This window comes from Callithrix jacchus, chromosome 10, assembly GCF_049354715.1.
Source record: "Callithrix jacchus isolate 240 chromosome 10, calJac240_pri, whole genome shotgun sequence".
In the NCBI taxonomy this organism is placed as follows: Eukaryota; Metazoa; Chordata; class Mammalia; order Primates; family Cebidae; genus Callithrix; species Callithrix jacchus.
In genome coordinates this window covers 70,485,746-70,505,940 of record NC_133511.1, presented here as the reverse complement: position 1 = coordinate 70,505,940, position 20,195 = coordinate 70,485,746, and the positions used below count along the sequence as shown (strand labels likewise).

Below are 20,195 nucleotides of genomic sequence, written 5' to 3'. Positions count from 1 at the left end.
CCACCATAATTGATAAAAATTACATGCAAAAATTGATAAAAATTACATACAAAAATTCTGATTGGCTGTCATTTGTCATATAAATTGATTATCAAAGCTTAGTGTTTAGCTTTCTGAATTCAATAACATATTTACAGGAGGGAGCTGCAAATAAGCTTAAGTTTACTTTAGGAAAATATTTCTGTGCTCAAAAAGCCCTTCTTATATGTATTAGATGCTACTCCTTTTCAATTCCTTATTTTTATAAGAAGATTTTCTTCACACAGTCATTGATCTGCTTGGTTCTGACTCCGTATATGACAGGATTGAGCATTGGTGGCACCACAACATAGAAACTGGCTAGGAGTATATGGATATAGTGGGGAACATTTTGGCCAAAGCGATGAGTCATAAAGGAAAAGAGGGCGGGGTATAGAAGGCAAGGATTACACACACGTGTGAACCACATGTGCTGAGGGACTTGAGTCGAGCTTCACGGGAAGGAGGATGGAAAACAGCATGAAGTATATGTACATAAGAAAGGGCAATAGCTGTGATGTCAAACATTAGGATTGAAATAGCACCCAAGCCATAGATGATATTGATCTTGAGGCTGGCACAAGACAGACGAGCAAGACCCATGTGCTCACAATAGGTGTGGGGAATGACATGATTTCCACAGAAGGGCAACCTCAAAATGAGAAAATCAAATGGAATAACAGAGATGAATGACCTCAGTAACACACCAAGACCAATCACAGAAACACTCTTGTTGGTGAGGATGGTGCTATATTGTAGTGTGTTGCCGATGGCCACATAGTGGTCATAAGCCATTGCTAAGAGGATTGCTGACTCCATGCCAGTAAAGTTATGGATCAAAAACATCTGGGTGAGGCAGGTTTCAAAAATGATCTCTATGAGGCTAAACCAGAAGATCCCAAGCATCTTAGGGATGGTAGCTGTTGAAGTCCCAAGTCAACAGTGGCCAACATGGCCAGGAAGTAGAACATGGGCTGGTGCAGGCTGTTCTCAGTCCTGATCACCAGTAAAATAGTGAAGTTCCCTATGAGTGCACTCATGTACACAGCACAAAAGGGAAAACCGATCCAAATGTGAAGTGTTTCTAGTCCTGGGATCCCCAGCAACAGGAAGAAGGAGAGGTGAAACTGGGTGTCATTAGGAAGGAACATCCTACTTGTAAATACATAAGTCCATGATCTTCATGAATAGCATGTGTTCCAATCAGCAGGAACACAGGTAAAACTCAGCAGAATTGAAAACAAATAAAATAACACAATTATAAATGTACTAAGTAGAAAATAATCGAAAATGCAAATTCTCAGTGAGTAGGGTCTGGATAAATTTATGCAGTGAATTGTAATAAAAACTTTGAAATAACATATTATTCTGTTTTAATGCTTTTCTTCTCATCGGTTTGTAAAGGTCTCATCACTGATACTATGTTACGATTTTGTCTTAATACCCAATTTATTTATTATTTTCTCTTATCATCACATAGAATTTACTTTCAATTCAGACATACATAAAGCTGTCAGGCCCCATCGTGATTTCTATTTCTTACACATGGTTAGATGGTAATGCACAGGTGCTAACACACAAAATAGGTAAAAAGTTGTTAATGAACACACAGATTTATTAAGACGTCATCTAAAATATTGAAAATATTTTTTCAGTGCAGGTTAATTTAAACATTTTGTTAATACAAAATAGTTGCACATAATTATGGGGTACATGTGATATTTTGATACATACATGTAATGTGTAAAATGTATATTGAGCAAATCAGGGTAATTGAGATAGCATCATCTGAAACATTTATCATTTCTTTGTGTTAGAAACATTCCAAATATTCTCTTCTGGCTGTTTTAAAATATACTAGATATTCTTGTTAATTATAGTTGCCCTCCTGTGCTGTTAGACACTAGAACTTATTCATTTTATCTAACTGTATTTTTGCACCCGTTAATAAACATCCCTTTGTCCCCCCTCACTGTCACACACATCCCAGCCTCTGGTAACCATCATTCTACTAACTATTTGCATAAGATCAATTTTTTTAGACACAATATATTAATGAGAACAGGAGACATTTGTCTCTCTGTGCTTATCTTATTTCAGTTTACATAATATCCTCTAGCTCTATCCAGATTTTTAAAGAATTAAAATTGGCCCATTTGTTATTATTTACTCATCATTATTACAAAATAATGAAGTGAATGTAGTGAAATAGCAGCATCAACTACCATTTATTAATGCACTTTTTTCTACTTAAAATTCTGTGTCAGAATCTGTGCAAGTAGCAGATGTAATCTCTGTAAACACCTGTGGGAGAACATATTTAACCATATTATACGAAGTGTCTGAGCCTCAACTAGTTTAAATGACTTACCAAATTATATGCATGAAATACCTATTATTATAGAACCAGAAACAGGAAATAGAGAGGAATGTAAGGAATTAAAATGGAAAGAAACTAGAAATAACGTAGAGATGATTTGTATCTTATTTGAGACGTATTTGCTAAACTTCCCCTCCTCTCGCACAGTAACATGTAATCTCTTTTAAACACACATGCATCTTAATAAGAGATCAACATCTTTATTTTAAATCTGAGACACTTAGGTTTTGAGTGTTTAAGATACATGTTGAAGAAAAGACTAGAGAAAAATATAATCTGACCATTGAATCATTAGAAGTAAAAACATATACATACCCCTTCCAAAGCTATGTAAATTGTTTTTACATAATTTCATGTACCTTAATTATGGCATTTGTTAGGGGAGTATTCTCAAAGCATTCAAGCATTCATTAACTGTAATTATTATATAGCAAAAAGTCCTTTGGTCATTGTTTAATCATTGGAGGATTCCAGAGTAGCAATACTAATTATGACTATAGTTTCCAGAAGACAATCAGGATGTGGGGTAAACATTAACATGGAGAAGCAAAGCCAAGAAGGGAAGGGTCCATGATAAACAGGTGATGGAAGGAGCACTGTAATATGGCTGGGGAAACAGGGAACCCCTAGGAGGAAATGGCAAACATTTGAAAAGAGGAAAGGCTAAGAAAAGGAGATGTTATTGGCAGGAGACATACTGTGGAATATTCAGAGAACAGAGTCTTTCTTGTATAATGTTTTGACCTTGTAATGAACAGTGAATACTTTAAGAAGGTGTAACATGGACAACACAAGGTGTGAGAGCAGGATTCAATTATAAAAGTATTTTTGTATATCTGATTTACTACTTTATATGTCACTTTTTAAAATTCAATTAAACTTTCTGTATTCCTGAATAATATCTCTAAAGAACAGAAATATAGGCAATAGTCTCAGAAAGCTATAAAAACAGTATTTTTCCTTTTCAATCTTCTAATATATAATAGAATCTCAGTAGATAAAAAACTTACTTCAACTAATAAGTGCAAAGCTGATCATTAAGGGAAAAAAATAAGCTACATATTTGTGTGTTTCTTTGTAAGAGAGATAAAGGACATTGTATTCTATGTTTGCAAATAAAATAAGCGGGAAATTATGTCTGTCAACTCGAAGTTATTTCTGTAGTAAGACACCGAATAGTTTAAGTATACAGACAGTGACACGAATGCCACATAGAATAATCAGACAACACACAGAACAATGAAATTGTGTAATCTGTTTTATGTCATTATCATTCAGTGGACTGGCTAGATAAAAAATATAAGTCATATCCTCTCCATAGTATTGAAAATACTATTGAGTCTACATCTCTAGTATCTTTAAAAATCAATAAATTTGGCTCCATCCTATTGGGACTAGTTCAAACTATTATCATGTCTTCAGTTGATAATGACATGTTGAAACTAAGTGTGCTGAAACCCAACTTCATAATTAATTCATTCTGTAGTCAAAGCAAATGAACATTACCCATCAGCTGTGTGACTTTGCAGACATAATTTAATATCTCTATATCTCATTTGCTACATCCATAAAATAGAGATAACAAAGATAAATAATCCTAAATATTTAATTGCTTTTAAATAGTTACATTTTTTATACTTTAACCATATTCCAAAGATACTATGCTATTATTTCTTTAGATATCAAAAGAGTTTCTAAAATGTAACTCAAATCAATTCAGGCTGAAATCCAAAATTTCTTCTACTATTACATGACTCATGTGAGCTTTGATTCTATTCATTATTTAAGTTTCATCCTTAGTCTTCTTTCCTCTAAGCTTTTGCTTTCTCTTCCTCCCTTCTATTCTCCTCTTTCTTCTTGTCTATCTTCTTGTCCTAAAGATGCACCTGTGAGCTGGGAGACAGGGAAGATCTCACGGGCCTTAGCACCAGGACAAAGTCTGTGTTGCCTGTGTTGTTTCAATATGCTAAGGCTTTATGAGGGCACTGCTCCTTGCCTGAAAAGAGCTTTCAATAGAAAATCCTCCAGAGCCAGTTTTGTAAAGGACACAAAGTCTCTACAGATTCTAGTTTGCAATCTGGCCCTGACTCATGATTCATGAATCATTAATAAACATCATTTAGGTCTTTAGACTAAGTTGGTTGAAATTTTGTTTTATTAATAGAAAAAAAGAGGCTAAATATATGGATTAATGAGATGCCAACTAATAAAAAAACAAGTGTAGGAGATAACATTATTGTGAGGCTGAAAACCAAAGAAATTTACATTTCAGTTACCCAGGGTAAGAAAAATGTCAAACTCTTCTTAGCTGGTGTTGCTTGGCTCAGAGGTTTGAAAAAACAACAAGACATGAAAAATGTTAACCCTGAAAGTGGTAGACAGAGTTATTAGGGAGCTTTGGCTTCTAAGGAGGTGATGACAGATAATTTAGGTTTAGGTAGCAAAATGGAAGAATAGAAGGTCCTCGTCCTCCTCCCTCACAAAAATCACAAATTTAAGAATTGTTTATGGACAAAAATATCTTTATGAGAGGTCTGCAATGCAAGAGAGAAATTACAGCACTGTGGTGGAGCACAGAATGAGAAAAGAAGCATTGAAGAGAGTGAAAGGCAGTTTCCCTTACCCAAGTTATCCTCCTCCCTACCTTGCACAGTGCAGTACCAAGAGAGATCCCCTCAGCCCAGGAGTTTCTTCATAAATAAAAGAGGGTGTAAAGAAAATGAGGCATAAATGAGACACTATTTAGGCTTAGAAAAGAAACAAAGTTGTCTTTCATAACAACATAAATAAACATGGAAGACATTGTGAAGCAAAATAATCCATTCACATAAAGGCAATTAACACATGATCTCATCCATATGTATGTGGAATCTAAAAAGTCAAACTCATAGAAACAGAGAGTAAAATCAGCAAAAATGTTGGTTACAAGAGGCTAAGAGGTGAGGGACTGGAGAGATCTCATCATGGACACAATCTCTGTTCGGTGGGAAGAGTAAGTGTGAGAAGTCTGTTGTACATCATGATGATTAGGGCTAATGACATATTACATATTTGAAAATTGCTAAGTGAGTATAGTTTAGGTGTTCTCATATCCTCAAAATGATCAATATATGAGGAATTGTAGCCTGACATATCTATTCTACAACACATATGTATATATATTGTACACCATGTTTTACACCATGAAGATATTCAATTTTTATTTGTCAATTAAAAAAAAGTAACAGAGAGTGAGCCTGGCCAAAGATATATACTTGTACACACAAACATAGAGAGTGAGAGCCAATTCTCATTATTCTCAGTAGCTATATTATGTAACTAAGAGAGGAGAAAAAGAAAAACAGGCAGACAGTTAGGGCAGGTACTTAGTAAAGTTCTTTTTTTTTTTTTTTTTTTTGAGACGGAGTTTCTCTCTCGTTACCCAGGCTGGAGTGCAATGGCGCGATCTCGGCTCACTGCAACCTCCACCTCCTGGGTTCAGGCAATTCTCCTGCCTCAGCCTCCTGAGTGCTGGGATTACAAGCACGCACCACCATGCCCAGCTAATTTTTTTTGTATTATTAGTAGAGACGGGGTTTCACCATGTTGACCAGGATGGTCTCCATCCTCGTGATCCACCCGCCTCGGCCTCCCAAAGTGCAGTAAAGTTCTTTCAAACAAAAGAGCAGCCCGGGAAAATATAAAGCTGCACACACAGATAAGCAAGGCCCAACATAGAAATGTTGTCGGTCCTTTGTGTAATACCTTGGGCTCCAGGGAAGAAAAACTTCTTTCATACCTTTTTACAGACATGTACACAGTGAGCTCTGTTGAACATATTTCTCTCTTTTTTAAAGAAGACGTATCTGCAGCTGCCCAGATAAGGAAAGTTACACAGGCCTCTAAACAGATAAGGGGAGTTTCTATAAAAACCTTTTTATTCAACTGTGAAACCGCAACCTTCCAGAATCTCCTCTTGGCTGCAGAGAGCTTTCCTCTTTCACTTACCAAGCTTTCACTCCAGCCTCACTTGCTGTCCACATTCCTTGTTTTTCAGTCATGAGACAAAAAACACTGGATAACACATCAGAAAACAAGACTACTTCATAATCATTGCCAGGAACACCGAATTAACAAATATAGAACCATTCATTACTCCTCCTATAGTTAGGTTTCTACAAGCCTCTAGTCACACTTTTGTAAACCAATCAACACATAATCTTGTTTTGTGGGTAGTTCTGCTTAAAGACATATTCTTTAATATATAGTTTTTAAAAATAAATAATTGCACAGATTTTTAATAATTTAAAGCCAGGGGCTTTGGAGGCCATTTGCATTATAAGGGTTACTTGGTAGTGTCCTAGGATAATTAGCCAATCTCATCAGCATTGAAAACCTGCTCTTTCACATAATTATTTTCCTGTATAACTCTTAACAGGCATTTAAAAAATTCTGTAGCTTCCTGATATGCAGAACCTATCTCAGTTGCAAGATTAAACTTTTTCATGCCTTATTGTCATTTTAAATGTATAAGCCAGCCAACGCCAGCCAAGAGTTTGACATTTTTCTTACCGTGGGTAACTTTAATGGAATTGTTTTTGGCTATCAGTCTCACAAAGATGTTGCCTACACTTATTTTTAATTAGTTGACATCTCATGAATCCACAAGTTTAGCCTCTTTTTCTTCTATTAAAAACCTAAATTTCAACACATTTAAAGAACAAAGTGGTTTTTATTAATGATTTACTTAAAAATAGAAGGATGCCTGGCAAGGTGGCTCACATCTGTAATCCCAGGACTCTGGGAGGCCAAGGCAGGTAGATCACTTGACACTAGGAGTTCAAGACCAGCCTGGCCAACATGGCAAAATCCCATCTCTCCAAAAAATACAAAAATTAGCACACCTATAGTCCCAGCTAGTCAGGGTGCTGCGGCAGAGACTTGCTTGAACCCCAGAGGTGGCTTGCAATGAACCAAAATTGCACCACTGCACTTCAGCCTGGGCAACAGAGCAAGACTCAATCTCAAAAAAAAAAAAGTTAATGGCGCTCCTATGGAGCTCCATTGGACAGGCAGTAACTGGTTTTTTTTGTTTTTTGTTATTTTTTTTTTTTTTGCAAACTGGGTTGAGCAGAAACAAGGAAACAGAATAACACAAAATGCAAAATGATTAATATTAAGTTACTCAGGTTACTTTCTCCCTAAGACTTAAAGCAGAGGGTATTTCTTAATCAAATGAGCACAGATTGGACCTTTTCTGATTGTTTCCAGTGAGTATCTTATTTTAAGGAAAAACTGGTCGTTTGGGAATTTCTGTGATTCTTTATAGTTTTCATTTGACTACATGGTACCTAGCACAAGTGACTCCATTTTGGTTTAGTCTGTTGGGACCTAGTTTAGGAGCTCAGTTCAAAACAATGGCTTCTCATAATCTTTATTTAACACATTTTTTTTTGCACCTTTATCATATACCGTAAAAGCTACTGAAACTTTCCAAAGTGACTTCATGTACAGCTAGATAAACTTCCTTCTGTTTTAAAGGCAACTGTATTGTTGTTCATCAGCTTTGAACTCACAACCAACAACACTGTAACTCATTTTTGGATAAAGCTCATCTAGCAAAGTTACTTTCTCCATAGGCACGTGATGACTTCTTGCCTTTAGAAACACTTAGTACTTCAGCATTATACTTCAGGGCCATTTAAACAGTGGGATCCCCAATAAGAAGGAAAACGTGAGAAAAAGATTGCACTAAATTAAAAAAGGACATTTGTTAGTAGTATAAAAGCTGAAACTAGAAATCAGTGCTTCCTTGTCTGACCTCAGCTGAAAATTATATTCTGACGTGTTCATACAATTAATTTCTATAACATTTATTATGATCATGAAAGAAATAAAGTATATATTGCAAAAAAAACGGATTATACAACAAACTTGTAAAGTCTAATATGTTTTAAATACTTTAAATAATATAAATATAAAATTATCAAATAAAATTAAACAATGTAACATGAATGATGCTAGCATTTTAATACTTTTCTGTATTAAAAATAAAAAGGCATTATTTAAAACAAAAAATTGAGACATCATTTTTCTTTTCTCAATATATGCATATGATATTTTTAAGAACCAACAATTCTGACATTCAGGCAATTCTGCTGAGAGAGTCCCCAGAGACACTTGAGGACCCAGTGCTTCCTCCTCCTTAATTGTCCTCTTATTAAGGTATTAGCTCCAAAGAGTTATCTGAACTCAAACCTTCAATCCCCAAAGGCTTCTTTCTCTGACACCATGGGGAGGCCACCACCGCTCCAGGACCATGGGGCTTTAGACACCTGAAAATTATTTATAACTGAGCTGATTTAGAAAATCTGTAAGTCATAAGAGAAAAGGCAGTTTCCTTGGTCCAAGTAGGTTTTCATCATGATATGCACAGGACCGCTAGTGAGGTAAAGTAGTGCTCACTTGCTTTTTGATGTCATAAGCCAGATCTACAATAGGCCGACGGAAGATTTTAGGTCCATAGTCGGAGCAGATAGCCTCTAAAAAACAGGCTTGTGTAAGATTTCTTGGGTCAGCAGCTACTGTTTGGGCTTGTGGGCTTGGAAGAGGGTGCATCTGTATAACAAGCAGTGTATCTCTACTTTGTTATGAGTTGGGACCAGACTGTAACTTTCATTTAGACTTTGTGTAAGGGCTCTTCTACTTAGTTCAGTGCATCAAATGAAGGCTGGTGAAGAAAATAATGGAAGTGTAGATGTGTCAGCTCTATATTCTGAACAAACTTTAGAAATCCATTATGTAAGAGCAATGTTTCCTGCTGCTAAAAGCACTCTGCAATGCATTATGTCATTTTACATTTACAAACACTGTGGGTATACATCTTCTAAGGTTTAGTGTAAAGTTCACAAACTTTGTATTTATCCTTGGGTTCAAATGCCAGCTCCATAAATTCATAGAATAGCTTTGTGCAAACTAATTGAACATTCTTAGCTTATTTTCTTATTTGTGTAATAAATATAATTACCCACCCAAAACCTTCCTTAAGTGATAATGTCAGTGCAACTAACAAAGTGGTTATTAGCAATTCATGTGGTTTTACATTATTTTTATGAAGAGATGGATACAGGATGTAAGATTTAACCAGAGACATCATGATCCATTAAATTATTCCTCCTCAAAAGCATATGTGACTTTCTTCCCCTTCATTTCCTAATTTTGTCCATTTTGTAGTTAAGCTAGGAATAAAATGCTCACAATTAAATTTGTTGGAGACTGATCCCTAAGTATGTCTCAAAACTTAATATGATAATCAGAAAATTGCTAATGCAATACAGTGTTTGGGATTAGTGTAGAATATAATAAATTTATATACATTCAAAGTAATTTCAAACCAGTTGTCTTCAAATTATATTGAAAAAAATTACCAGAAAATAATTATATTTCCTTACCTTTACCTTTTCTCTTTTTCTTTATTCATTTAGTGGAACAACAAGCTAATATGTGGGAAGACATTATTTCTGTCAAATAAAAATTTTTAGTATTATAAGGAAGATGGGTATGTAGAAATATAGAATACAGTGTGACAAAATATAGAAGATGGGTAAGTGTAAATATCACAGGAACACCAAGGAGGGGTTTTAAAGATGGCTTGAGGTAGTTAGAAAAATAATCTCAGAGAATTTGATATAGGAGGAGAGTTTTCTACAATTCTGATTACAATTATTATGGTTTTAATTTTAATGTTTTTTTATTATTATTAGAACAGGATCTCACTCTGTCTCCCAGACTGCAGTGCAAGTGGTGCAAACATAACTCATTGTAGCCTCAAACTCCTGGGCACAAGTGATCCTCCCACATTGGCTTCTGAGTAGCTGGGACTATAGGTTCATGACACCACGCTCAGCTTATTATGGGATATTATGTGTGAAAAATATTATGAAAAACAAAGACATATGGTGATCACTTTCTTAAATTGAGTAGGTAACCAGTTATCTATGCAGAGAGATATGGAGAAAGGTATTTTTAATGTTTAGGGGAAAAAATGAATATTTTACAAAAAAGGGAGTCCATAGCCTATTTGTAAAGTCCTAGTTTGTATTTTTTTAATAAATACAATGACAACTTTGCATTGTTTGTATACTTAAACTAAATAGTCTAAGTAATACATGAATACATTGAATACATTCATTGTTAAATAAGTCAAACCACAGTTACATATCTAAATTGTACTCTATACTCATTTCCACTTACCACTCATTTTACATACCTATTTTGGGTATGTATTGTTTTAGTTTTTTTGAGTTTATAAAATTTTCAGTCCAAATGTGATTAAATTAAATACATATACATGAAGGTTTAAATTTTTTGTATATTTCAGTATTAAAACAATTTAGTTTCTGCTCATTTTTATTTGAATAGCTTTTATGTGTTTATATAAATATGCCATATTAACAATTTTTTTCTTATTTTTACTTTACAAATAATTGTATATATTTACAGGATGCTACTTTGGTACTTGTTTACAATGTGTAATGATCGAATTAGGATATTCATCATCTCAAATATTTATTACTTCTTTGTGTTGAGAACATTTAAAATCCTATTTTCTAGCTTTTAAGGTTTTGCTAACTATATTGACCCTACTGTGCTGTAGAACACTAGTTCTTTTTCCTCTTATATTGTTATAATTTTGTATCCATTAACAAGCCTCTCCTTATCCTTCCATTCCCCCATCTTTCCCAGCCTGTAATAACCATAATTCTATTCTCTACTTTTATGAGGTCTACCACATGAGTGAGAACATGTAATATTTATTTTTCTGTGCCTGACTTATAATGCCCTCCAGGTTCATCTATGACACCATAATGACAGAATGTTATGTTTTTTATGGTTGAATAATAATACCCCATTGTGTATGTATACCACATTTTTATTATCCCTACATCTGTTGATTTATTCCCATATCTTGACTACTGTGAATAGTGCTGCAATAAACATGGGTGTGCAGATGTCTTTTCTATACAGTGATTTTATTCCCTTTGGATAAATAACCACTAGTGGAATTGCTGGATCATATGGTGGTTCTAGTTTTAGCGTTTTGATAAATACCTGTACTCTTTTCCGTAATGGCTGTACTAATTTACATTCCTACAAAAACATTGTGTAAGAGTTCCCTTTCCTCCACATTCTTGCCATCATTCGTTACGTTTTGTCTTTTGGGAAATTGCCATTCTAACAGGGTGAAATGATCTCTCATTGTAGTTTTGATTTACTCTTCTCTGATGATTAGTGGTGTTTAACATTTTTTCATATATTTGTTCATTTGTATGTCTACTTTTGAGAAATGTCTATTCAGATGTTTTGCCCATTTTTAAATCAGACTTTTTTATCCTGTTAAGTTGTTTGAGTTCCTTATTCAGTATATTAGTCCCTTGTTGGATAAATAGTTTGCAAATATTTCCTCTCATCCTACAAGTTTTATCTTCACCCTGATGATTGTTTCCTTTGCTATGAAGAAGCTTTTTAGTTTTAGTCCCATTTGCCTATTTTTGTTTCGTTACCTGTGTTTTTGTAGTCTTAGCCATAGAATAATTGCAGACACCTATGTTCTGAAAGATTCCTCTTATATTTTATTCTCATAGTTGTATAGTTTCAAACATTATACTTAAATCTTTAATTCAGTTTGAGTTAATTTTTGTATTCATGAAAGATAAAGATCTACTCTTCATATTCTGCATATAGATATCCAGTTATATCCAGCATCATTTATTAAAGAGGACGTCCTTTGTCCAGTATTTGTTCTTGCCATCATTGTGGAAAATAAGTTGACTATAGACATATGGATTTATTTCTGGGTTCTCTATTCTGTTCCATTGGTCTATGGATTTGTTTTTGTGCCATTACCATGCTGTTTTTGTTACTATAACTTTGTAGATTATTTTGAAGCCAGACAGTCTAATGTCTCCACTTTTGTTTCTTTTTCTCATTGGTGTCTTGACTTTTTCGGGTCTTCTGTGGCTACATATGGATTTTGTTTTTAAAAAAATTGTGTGAAGAAATTGATGTTATCATAGGAATTGTATTGAATCTGTAGATTGCTGTGAGTATTATGTTCATTTTACTAATAATAATTCTTCCAATTCCTGAGCATAAGATAACCTTCCATTTTATTTTTGTATGTCTTATTCAATGTTTTTCACCAGTGTTTTATAATGGATATTGAGTTTTATGAAATGCTTTTCCTGTGTCTGTTGAGATAATCACAGGGTTTTTTATTTTCCTTTATTCTCTTGACTTGGTGGATTATACTTATTGATTTGCTTATGTCAAACAATTTTTACATTCTTAGGACAAATGCTACTTGATCATGGTGTATTATCTTTTGATGTGCTGTTGGATTACACTTGATAATATTTTGTTGAGGAATTTTATAGCTATATTCTTCAAGGATATTGGCTTATTGTTTTCCTTTTGTTGTTGTTGTATCTTTGCCTGATTTTGAAATCATACTAATACTGGCTTCATTGAATGATTAGAAAGAATTCCTTAATTTTTTGAAATAGTTAGAGAATAAATGGTGTTAGTTATTTAGGAGTTTGGAATAATTTTGCAAAAAAGCCATTGGTCCTGGGTTTTTCTTTGTTGGGTCTTTTTATTACTGATTCAGACTTGTTACTCATTACTGGTCACTTTAGGTTTTCTATATCTTCATAGTTCAGACTTAAATGGTTATATATGTCCAGGAATTTATCGGTTTTCTTAAGATTTTCCCCTTGGTTGGGGTATAGTTATTTATCATAATCTCTAGTGATTATTTGTATTTCTATGTTACTAGTTGCAATGTCTCCTATTTTTGTTTCTGAATTTATTTGGGTCTTCTATTTTTCTTTCTTTCTTTCTTTCTTTCTTTCTTTCATTCTAACTAATGGTTTGCCTATTTTGTTATTTTTTTAATAAAGTATTTTTGTTTTATTTGGCTTTATATTTGTTTTGTCTCTATTTTGTTTAGTTCTGCTATAATCTTTATTATTTATTTTCACTTACTATTTTTCGGTTTGGTTCTGACTTGCTTTTCTAGATCTTGAGGTGCATGATTAGGTGGTTTATTTGAAATCTTCCTATTTCTTGATGTTGGTGTGTATTTCTATAAACTTCCCTCATAGAACTGCTTTTGCTATAAACCATAGGTTTCAGTATATTTTTCTAGTTTCTATTCTGTATACATTCTATTTTCTATTTCTATATGTGTACATATTCTATTTTTATTTATTCTAAGAACATTTTACATTTTATTCTTAATTTTTTAATGTACCCAGTGGTTTTTCACGTGCATGTTGTCTAATTTTCATGTATTTATACAGTTTCCAAAGTTTCTTTTTATTAATTTCTAATTTTATTTCATTATGATCTAAGTGCATCCTTGATATCTACTTGAGTATATAACTTAATATGATTTTAATTTTTAAAATAACTATTGAGATTTGTTTTGTTACCTAATGTATGGTCTATGCTAGGGATTCTTCCATGTGCTGAAGAAAATAATATCTATTCTGCTTCTGCTGGATGAAATTTTTGGTACATTTGGTTTAAGTTCATTGTTTCTTTGTTGATTTCTGTCTAGATCATCTCTCCATTCTTGACAGCAGGTTACTGAAATCTCCAACTATTTATTACATTGGTGTCTATATCTCTCTTTAGCTTTAGTAATATTTCCTTTATATATCTAGATGCTCTGATGTTGAGTATACATACATATGTATATGTATGTATGTATATATGTTTGTTATATCCTCTAACTCAATTGGTTTTCTTATTATAATATAAATACTTTCTTTGTCTCTTTTATGTTTTTTTGACTAAAACCTATTTTTTTCTAAGTACAGGTACCACCATATACTTTTGGTTTTGTTTGTGTGGAATATCTTTTTCCATCTTTTCACTTTCAGATTATCTGTATGGAATTTTAAAATGGTGAGGAAAAGAGATTTCAAGTAGTCATATTCAAATTAATGTTGATTGTATTTTCTAATGTTGTATACAGAATACATAGGTAAAGTAAGTTTCTTGTAGTTCCATTTTACTTTTTATCCATTTATCCATTTATATTTTTGGGGGGGATTTAGATCACTTACATTCAAGGTTGTTATTGATAGGTGAGGACTTACTTCAGTAATTTTATTGTTTCTGTTTGTTGTTATAGCCTTTGTTTCTTTCCTCATCTCTTACTGTTTAACTTGGCAGTTTGGTGGTTTTCTGGGCTAATGTTTGGTTATTTACTCATTCTCATTTGTGTGTTTGCTCTACCATTGATTTTTATACTTGTGTGTGTTTTCATGATGGTAGATATCAGCTTTTACTTCCAGATCCAGGGCTCCTTAAGTAGTTCTTATAGGACTTGTCCAGGGATAAATTTTCTAAGATTTTGCTTGTCTCAGAAATACATTATTTCTCTTTCATTTCTGAATGATAGATTTGCCATGTAGTCTTTTTACCTGGCTTTTTTTTCTTCCATCCCTTCAAATATTCCATTCCATTCTCTCCTTGCCTGTGAAGTTTCTGCTGAGAAATCAGCTAAAAATCTAGGAGACTCCCTTATATTTGACTTGATGTTTTTGTGTCTCTCTCTCCCTCTCTCTTTTCTTTGAATTATCACTTTAACTGTTATTTTCTTTGTGAACATTTTCAGTAATTAAATATTTGTTCTATTGTGGGCAGTTTTCCAATGAGAATCACTATGTCAATTAGTTTAGTCAGAAATATGATTTTTAATAATAATAATGGTTACTACAAATCTTCCTGTAAAGGTTGTGTCAATTTACGCTCCTACCAATTGTTCTTAAGAGTTTCTTTATAACTCAAACTTCACTAACTCTTACTAGAATCAATCTTGACATTTTATTTGTTAAATATAATGTATAATTTGTGTCATATTCATTTTAGTTTTTAATTTCCTTATTGCAAGTAAGAATAAGGTATATTGTAAGTATTTGGACATTTGCATTAATATTTTTGTTAATTTTTTCTTCACCTAACTTCTCTACCCATTTCCCATTGGGGAAATGTATCTACATTGTATAAAGGGAAGGTTAAATAGAAAGAGTGCAGGTGAAAATGAATAAAGAATATTAGCATGCTGATGGACACACAAATACAGGTAAAAGCAAACAAAGCGTTTATAGGGCAAAAAGGGGAAATACATTAAAATGCATTAGCCCATGGGGTATATATATATAAATCTAATTTTTTTTTTTTTGAGATGGAGTTTCGGTCTTCTTACCCAGGCTGGAGTGCAATGGCACGATCTCGGCTTACTGCAACCTCTGCCTCCTGGGTTCAAGCAATTCTCCTGCCTCAGCCTCCCAAGTAGCTGGGACTACAGGCTGTGCCACCATGCCCAGCTAATTTTTGTATTTTTAGTAGAGACAGGGTTTCACCATGTTGACCAGGATGGTCTCGATCTCTTGACCCGCCTCGGCCTCCCAAAGTGCTGGGATTATAGGCACAAGCCACTGCGCCCGGCCCATAAATCTAATTTTTACTAAAACAGTGTAACATGGAGAAAATCTGATTATGTTAATTTTCTTTCTCAGGCTAGAGCTTTTTTACTCTGTATAAGTGCATTGGGGAAGGGTTAACTAATAAGAGAAAGGCTTTATTTGAGCAAGCTTCTTTATGAAATTTTAAAATGGTGAGGGAAAGAGCTTTCAAGTAGTCATATTCAAATTAATGGTGATTGTATTTTCTTTTTTTTTTTTTTTAATTTTTTATTGGATTTTAGGTTTTGGGGTACATGAGCAGAGCATGCAAGACAGTTGCGTAGGTACACACATGGCAGTGTGCTTTGCTTTTCTTCTCCCCTTCACCCACATTTGGCATTTCTGCCCAGGCTATCCCTCCCCACCTCCCCCTCCCACTGGCCCTCCCCTTTCCCCCCAATAGACCCCAGTGTTTAGTACTCCCCTTTCTGTGTCCATGTGTTCTCATTTTTCATCACCCACCTATGAGTGAGAATATGTGGTGTTTCATTTTCTGTTCTTGTGTCAGTTTGCTGAGGATGATGTTCTCCAGATTCATCCATGTCCCTACAAACGACACAAACTCATCATTTCTGATTGCTGCATAATATTCCATGGTGTATATTTGCCACATTTTTCCAATCCAGTCTATTATTTTCTAATGTTGTATATACAGAATCATTCCCATCCTCTCTATATTCACAAATATAGACTATCACTTAATTATCGCAATTCATCATTATGGAACCCTCATATGTCCCTAGCATGGACCATATATTAGATAACAAATCTCAATAGTTACTTTAAAAATTAAAATCATATTAAGTTATATACTCAAGGAGATATCAAGTATGCACTTAGATCATAATGGAATAAAATTAGAAAATAATAAAAAGAAATGTTGGAAACTGTATAAATACATGAAAATTAGGCAACATGCACCTGAAAAACCATTGGATATATAAAAAAAATTAAGAATGAAATGTAAAATGTTCTTAGAATAAACAAGGGTTCCAGAGTCAGTGTCTGAGCTAGAAACTAGGTCTATCACTTATCAGCTATATAACTTTATACAAGTTACTTAAACTCTCCTCATCTAAAAAGGTAAATAAAATGTATATGTGTTAATATATAAAATATACTCAGAAAAATACCTAAGTCATAATCAGTGACTACCTTAGAAATCTTACTTATTGTATTACTACGTAAATGTTTAATAGTCTTATTTTTTTCTACATCCCTGTTTTTTCCATTATATGTCCCAATTCAAAAATAATATTCCTTAGACTTTCCAAAGCTTCCTTGACACACGTAGCTGTTTTTGTTTACAAAAGAATATCTATCCCTATAGACACTGAAAGTCAACTAGCCAAATTAAGCAGTGACTTTTGATATGAAATTTCAAATACAGATTAAGAAGCTAAATTATGTTTTATAATTTTAGTTCAACATTGAAGTCCAGTTTGCTATACATATTCCAAACCAAACTACTTTGTACTCTGACTTCAGGGTTATTTTTCCTGATCATAAAGACCCTATATGCTACAAATACATATAACAGTAAAGAGAGTGTCTGATGAATATTATCAATTGTGTTTCTTTTTTTTTTTTTTTTCATTTTTTTTTTTTATTTTTTATTGGATTTTAGGTTTTGGGGTACATGACCATAGCATGCAAGACAGTTGCGTAGGTACACACATGGCAGTGTGCTTTGCTTTTCTTCTCCCCTTCACCCACATTTGCATTTCTCCCCAGGCTATCCCTCCCCACCCCCCCCACTGGCCCTCCCCTTTTCCCCCCAATAGACCCCAGTGTTTAGTACTCCCCTTTCTGTGTCCATGTGTTCTCATTTTTCATCACCCACCTATGAGTGAGAATATGCGGTGTTTCATTTTCTGTTCTTGTGTCAGTTTGCTGAGGATGATGTTCTCCAGATTCATCCATATCCCTACAAACGACACAAACTCATCATTTCTGATTGCTGCATAATATTCCATGGTGTATATGTGCCACATTTTTCCAATCCAGTCTATTATCAATGGGCATTTGGGTTGATTCCAGGTCTTTGCTATTGTAAACAGTGCTGCAATGAACATTCGTGTACATGTGTCCTTATAGTAGAACGATTTATAGTCTTTTGGATATATACCCAGTATCAATTGTGTTTCTAAGAAGAAGAAAACAAAACAAACACATAAACAAAAAGAACTGGCTATTAGAGAAGATGACTTTCAAAATGCTGTTCTAACAGTGCCCTTTTTGAGGTAGAGTAACTCTGTAATAACATGTGACTCTCTGTCAGATAATTAAATACGTTCTATCTAAATATTTACAGGCATTGTAATTTCTTCATGGCCTACAGTTCTCTGTACTTTAACTTTCTTAACTCACCAGATTTTAAAATTTATTAATTATTATTTTGTTTGCTTTTGAGGAAAAATTTATGAAGAGAAAGTAAAAATATTTGACCCTTGTTATGCCAGCATACAATAAGACCGATGCCCATCCATCAACCTTTATTCTTATTGGCATTCCTGGGTTGGAAGCTGCTCACATCTGGATCTCCATCCCCTTTTGTGTGGTCTACTTGCTGGCCCTACTGGGAAACTGCTCTCTTTTGTTTATCATCAAGACAGAGCCCAGTCTCCACGAGCCCATGTACCTATTCCTCTGCATGCTGGCTGTAGCTGATGTTGTTGTGTGTTCTACAGCTGTGCCCAAACTTCTCAGTCTCTTCTGGTTCCATGATGGAGAGATTCGCTTTGAAGCCTGCCTCACTCAAGTGTTCCTGATTCACTCATGCTCCACCATGGAATCTGGCTTCTTCCTGGCTATGGCTTTTGACCGATACATGGCCATTTGTAATCCATTAAGACATTCAGCTATTCTGACACGTGCTGTAATTGGGAGAATGGGACTAGCTGTTGTACTCAGGGGCATAGTACTTCTCAGTCCTCACCCTTTCCTATTACGTTGGCTTCCCTACTGCAGAACCCATATCATTTATCACACCTACTGTGAGTTCATGGCCCTCATCAGGATTGCCTGTGCAGAGACAAAAATTCGCAGAGCCTACAGCCTCATTGTTGCCTTCCTTACTGGCGGGGTGGACTTTATATTGATCATTTGCTCTTATGTCCTCATACTCCACACCATTTTCCATCTCCCAACCAAAGATGCCCGACTCAAATCTTTGGGCACCTGTGGCTCCCATGTCTGTGTCATCTTAGTGTCCTATACTCCAGCCTTCTTCTCTTTTCTCACCCACAGGTTTGGGCACCATGTGGCTCCCCATGTTCATATATTTGTGGCCAACATCTATCTTCTTGTCCCACCCATGGTAAACCCCATTATCTATGGGGTAAGGACAAGAAAGATACGAGACAGGTTCTTTAAAGTTTTCAGTTTTTCAAAGCCTCTAACTAAATCATTTTTGCTGGTGAGATATATCTGAACAAAACATTGTATTATCTTCGAATGTAAGGTCTTTCTATTAAGGCACTCTTTTAATAATCAGACAGCTAAGATTTTTCTGTGGAAAGTAACTTATTCAAACATAATTGTTAGTTTAAACAGATATAATTATAGACTGTCTATGCACATTAGATTACCAAGTAGAGGGATTATTTGACATTTAAATCTTGTTAGACTGTTTAAAATTAATAATTTTAATAATATGACTGTCACACAGTGTATTTCAAAGTTTCAATTGGCATAACCATCTAAGTCTTGCCATTATAGAAGATATCAATCTGAACATATTAGGAAATCAGATTAATAAAAGAAGAGGAGGCTTTGGGTCATGGGGCAGAGGAAAGGGAAAAAAAATGAAGAGGAGGCTACAAGAAAATCTGACTTTGAACTGTGTCTTTTTTTGGATTATTTCAACATCACTTTGCAGTTTATTCTAAAATGCTGCAATTATTTTTCAACTTATTCCTACATTGTTTCCCCTTTCCTCTTTTAAAGGAAATCTTAATTTAGTATCAACTCTTTCTAATGTATGACGACCAATTAAATTTGCTTAACAAAATGTATAATGATAAATTTTATTCATTTTTCATGTGTCAATAAAAATGTTTTAATGGCTTCAACTGATAAAAGCCTAGTGTCTCCCTCTGAAATCTTAAACACTGACAATATCAAGATCATGTATTTTATATAATATAAAATATTCACTTTGAGCTTATCAGCGACATTTGGCTACTTAAATTATATGACTCTACATATTTTATATCCTCATGCTATTTTCTTCAGATCTAAAAATATACTACATATTCACTATGTTGGGTACAGATATG

General features: G+C 34.1%; 1 protein-coding gene and 1 pseudogene across 1 annotated transcript; one reads left to right on the top strand and one right to left on the bottom strand.

Annotated features, from left to right (window-relative positions):
• Positions 1-217: 217 nt before the first annotated feature.
• Positions 218-1,169, bottom strand: LOC100394282 (olfactory receptor 52E2-like; annotated as a pseudogene).
• A 17,143-nt stretch (positions 1,170-18,312) lies between these two features.
• On the top strand, positions 18,313-19,680 carry LOC100895929 (olfactory receptor 52D1-like). The gene has a single exon (XM_003734187.4). The coding sequence runs from the start codon at positions 18,371-18,373 to the stop codon at positions 19,346-19,348; it is 978 nt and encodes a 325-aa protein (XP_003734235.1). The 5' UTR covers positions 18,313-18,370; the 3' UTR covers positions 19,349-19,680.
• Positions 19,681-20,195: the final 515 nt, after the last annotated feature.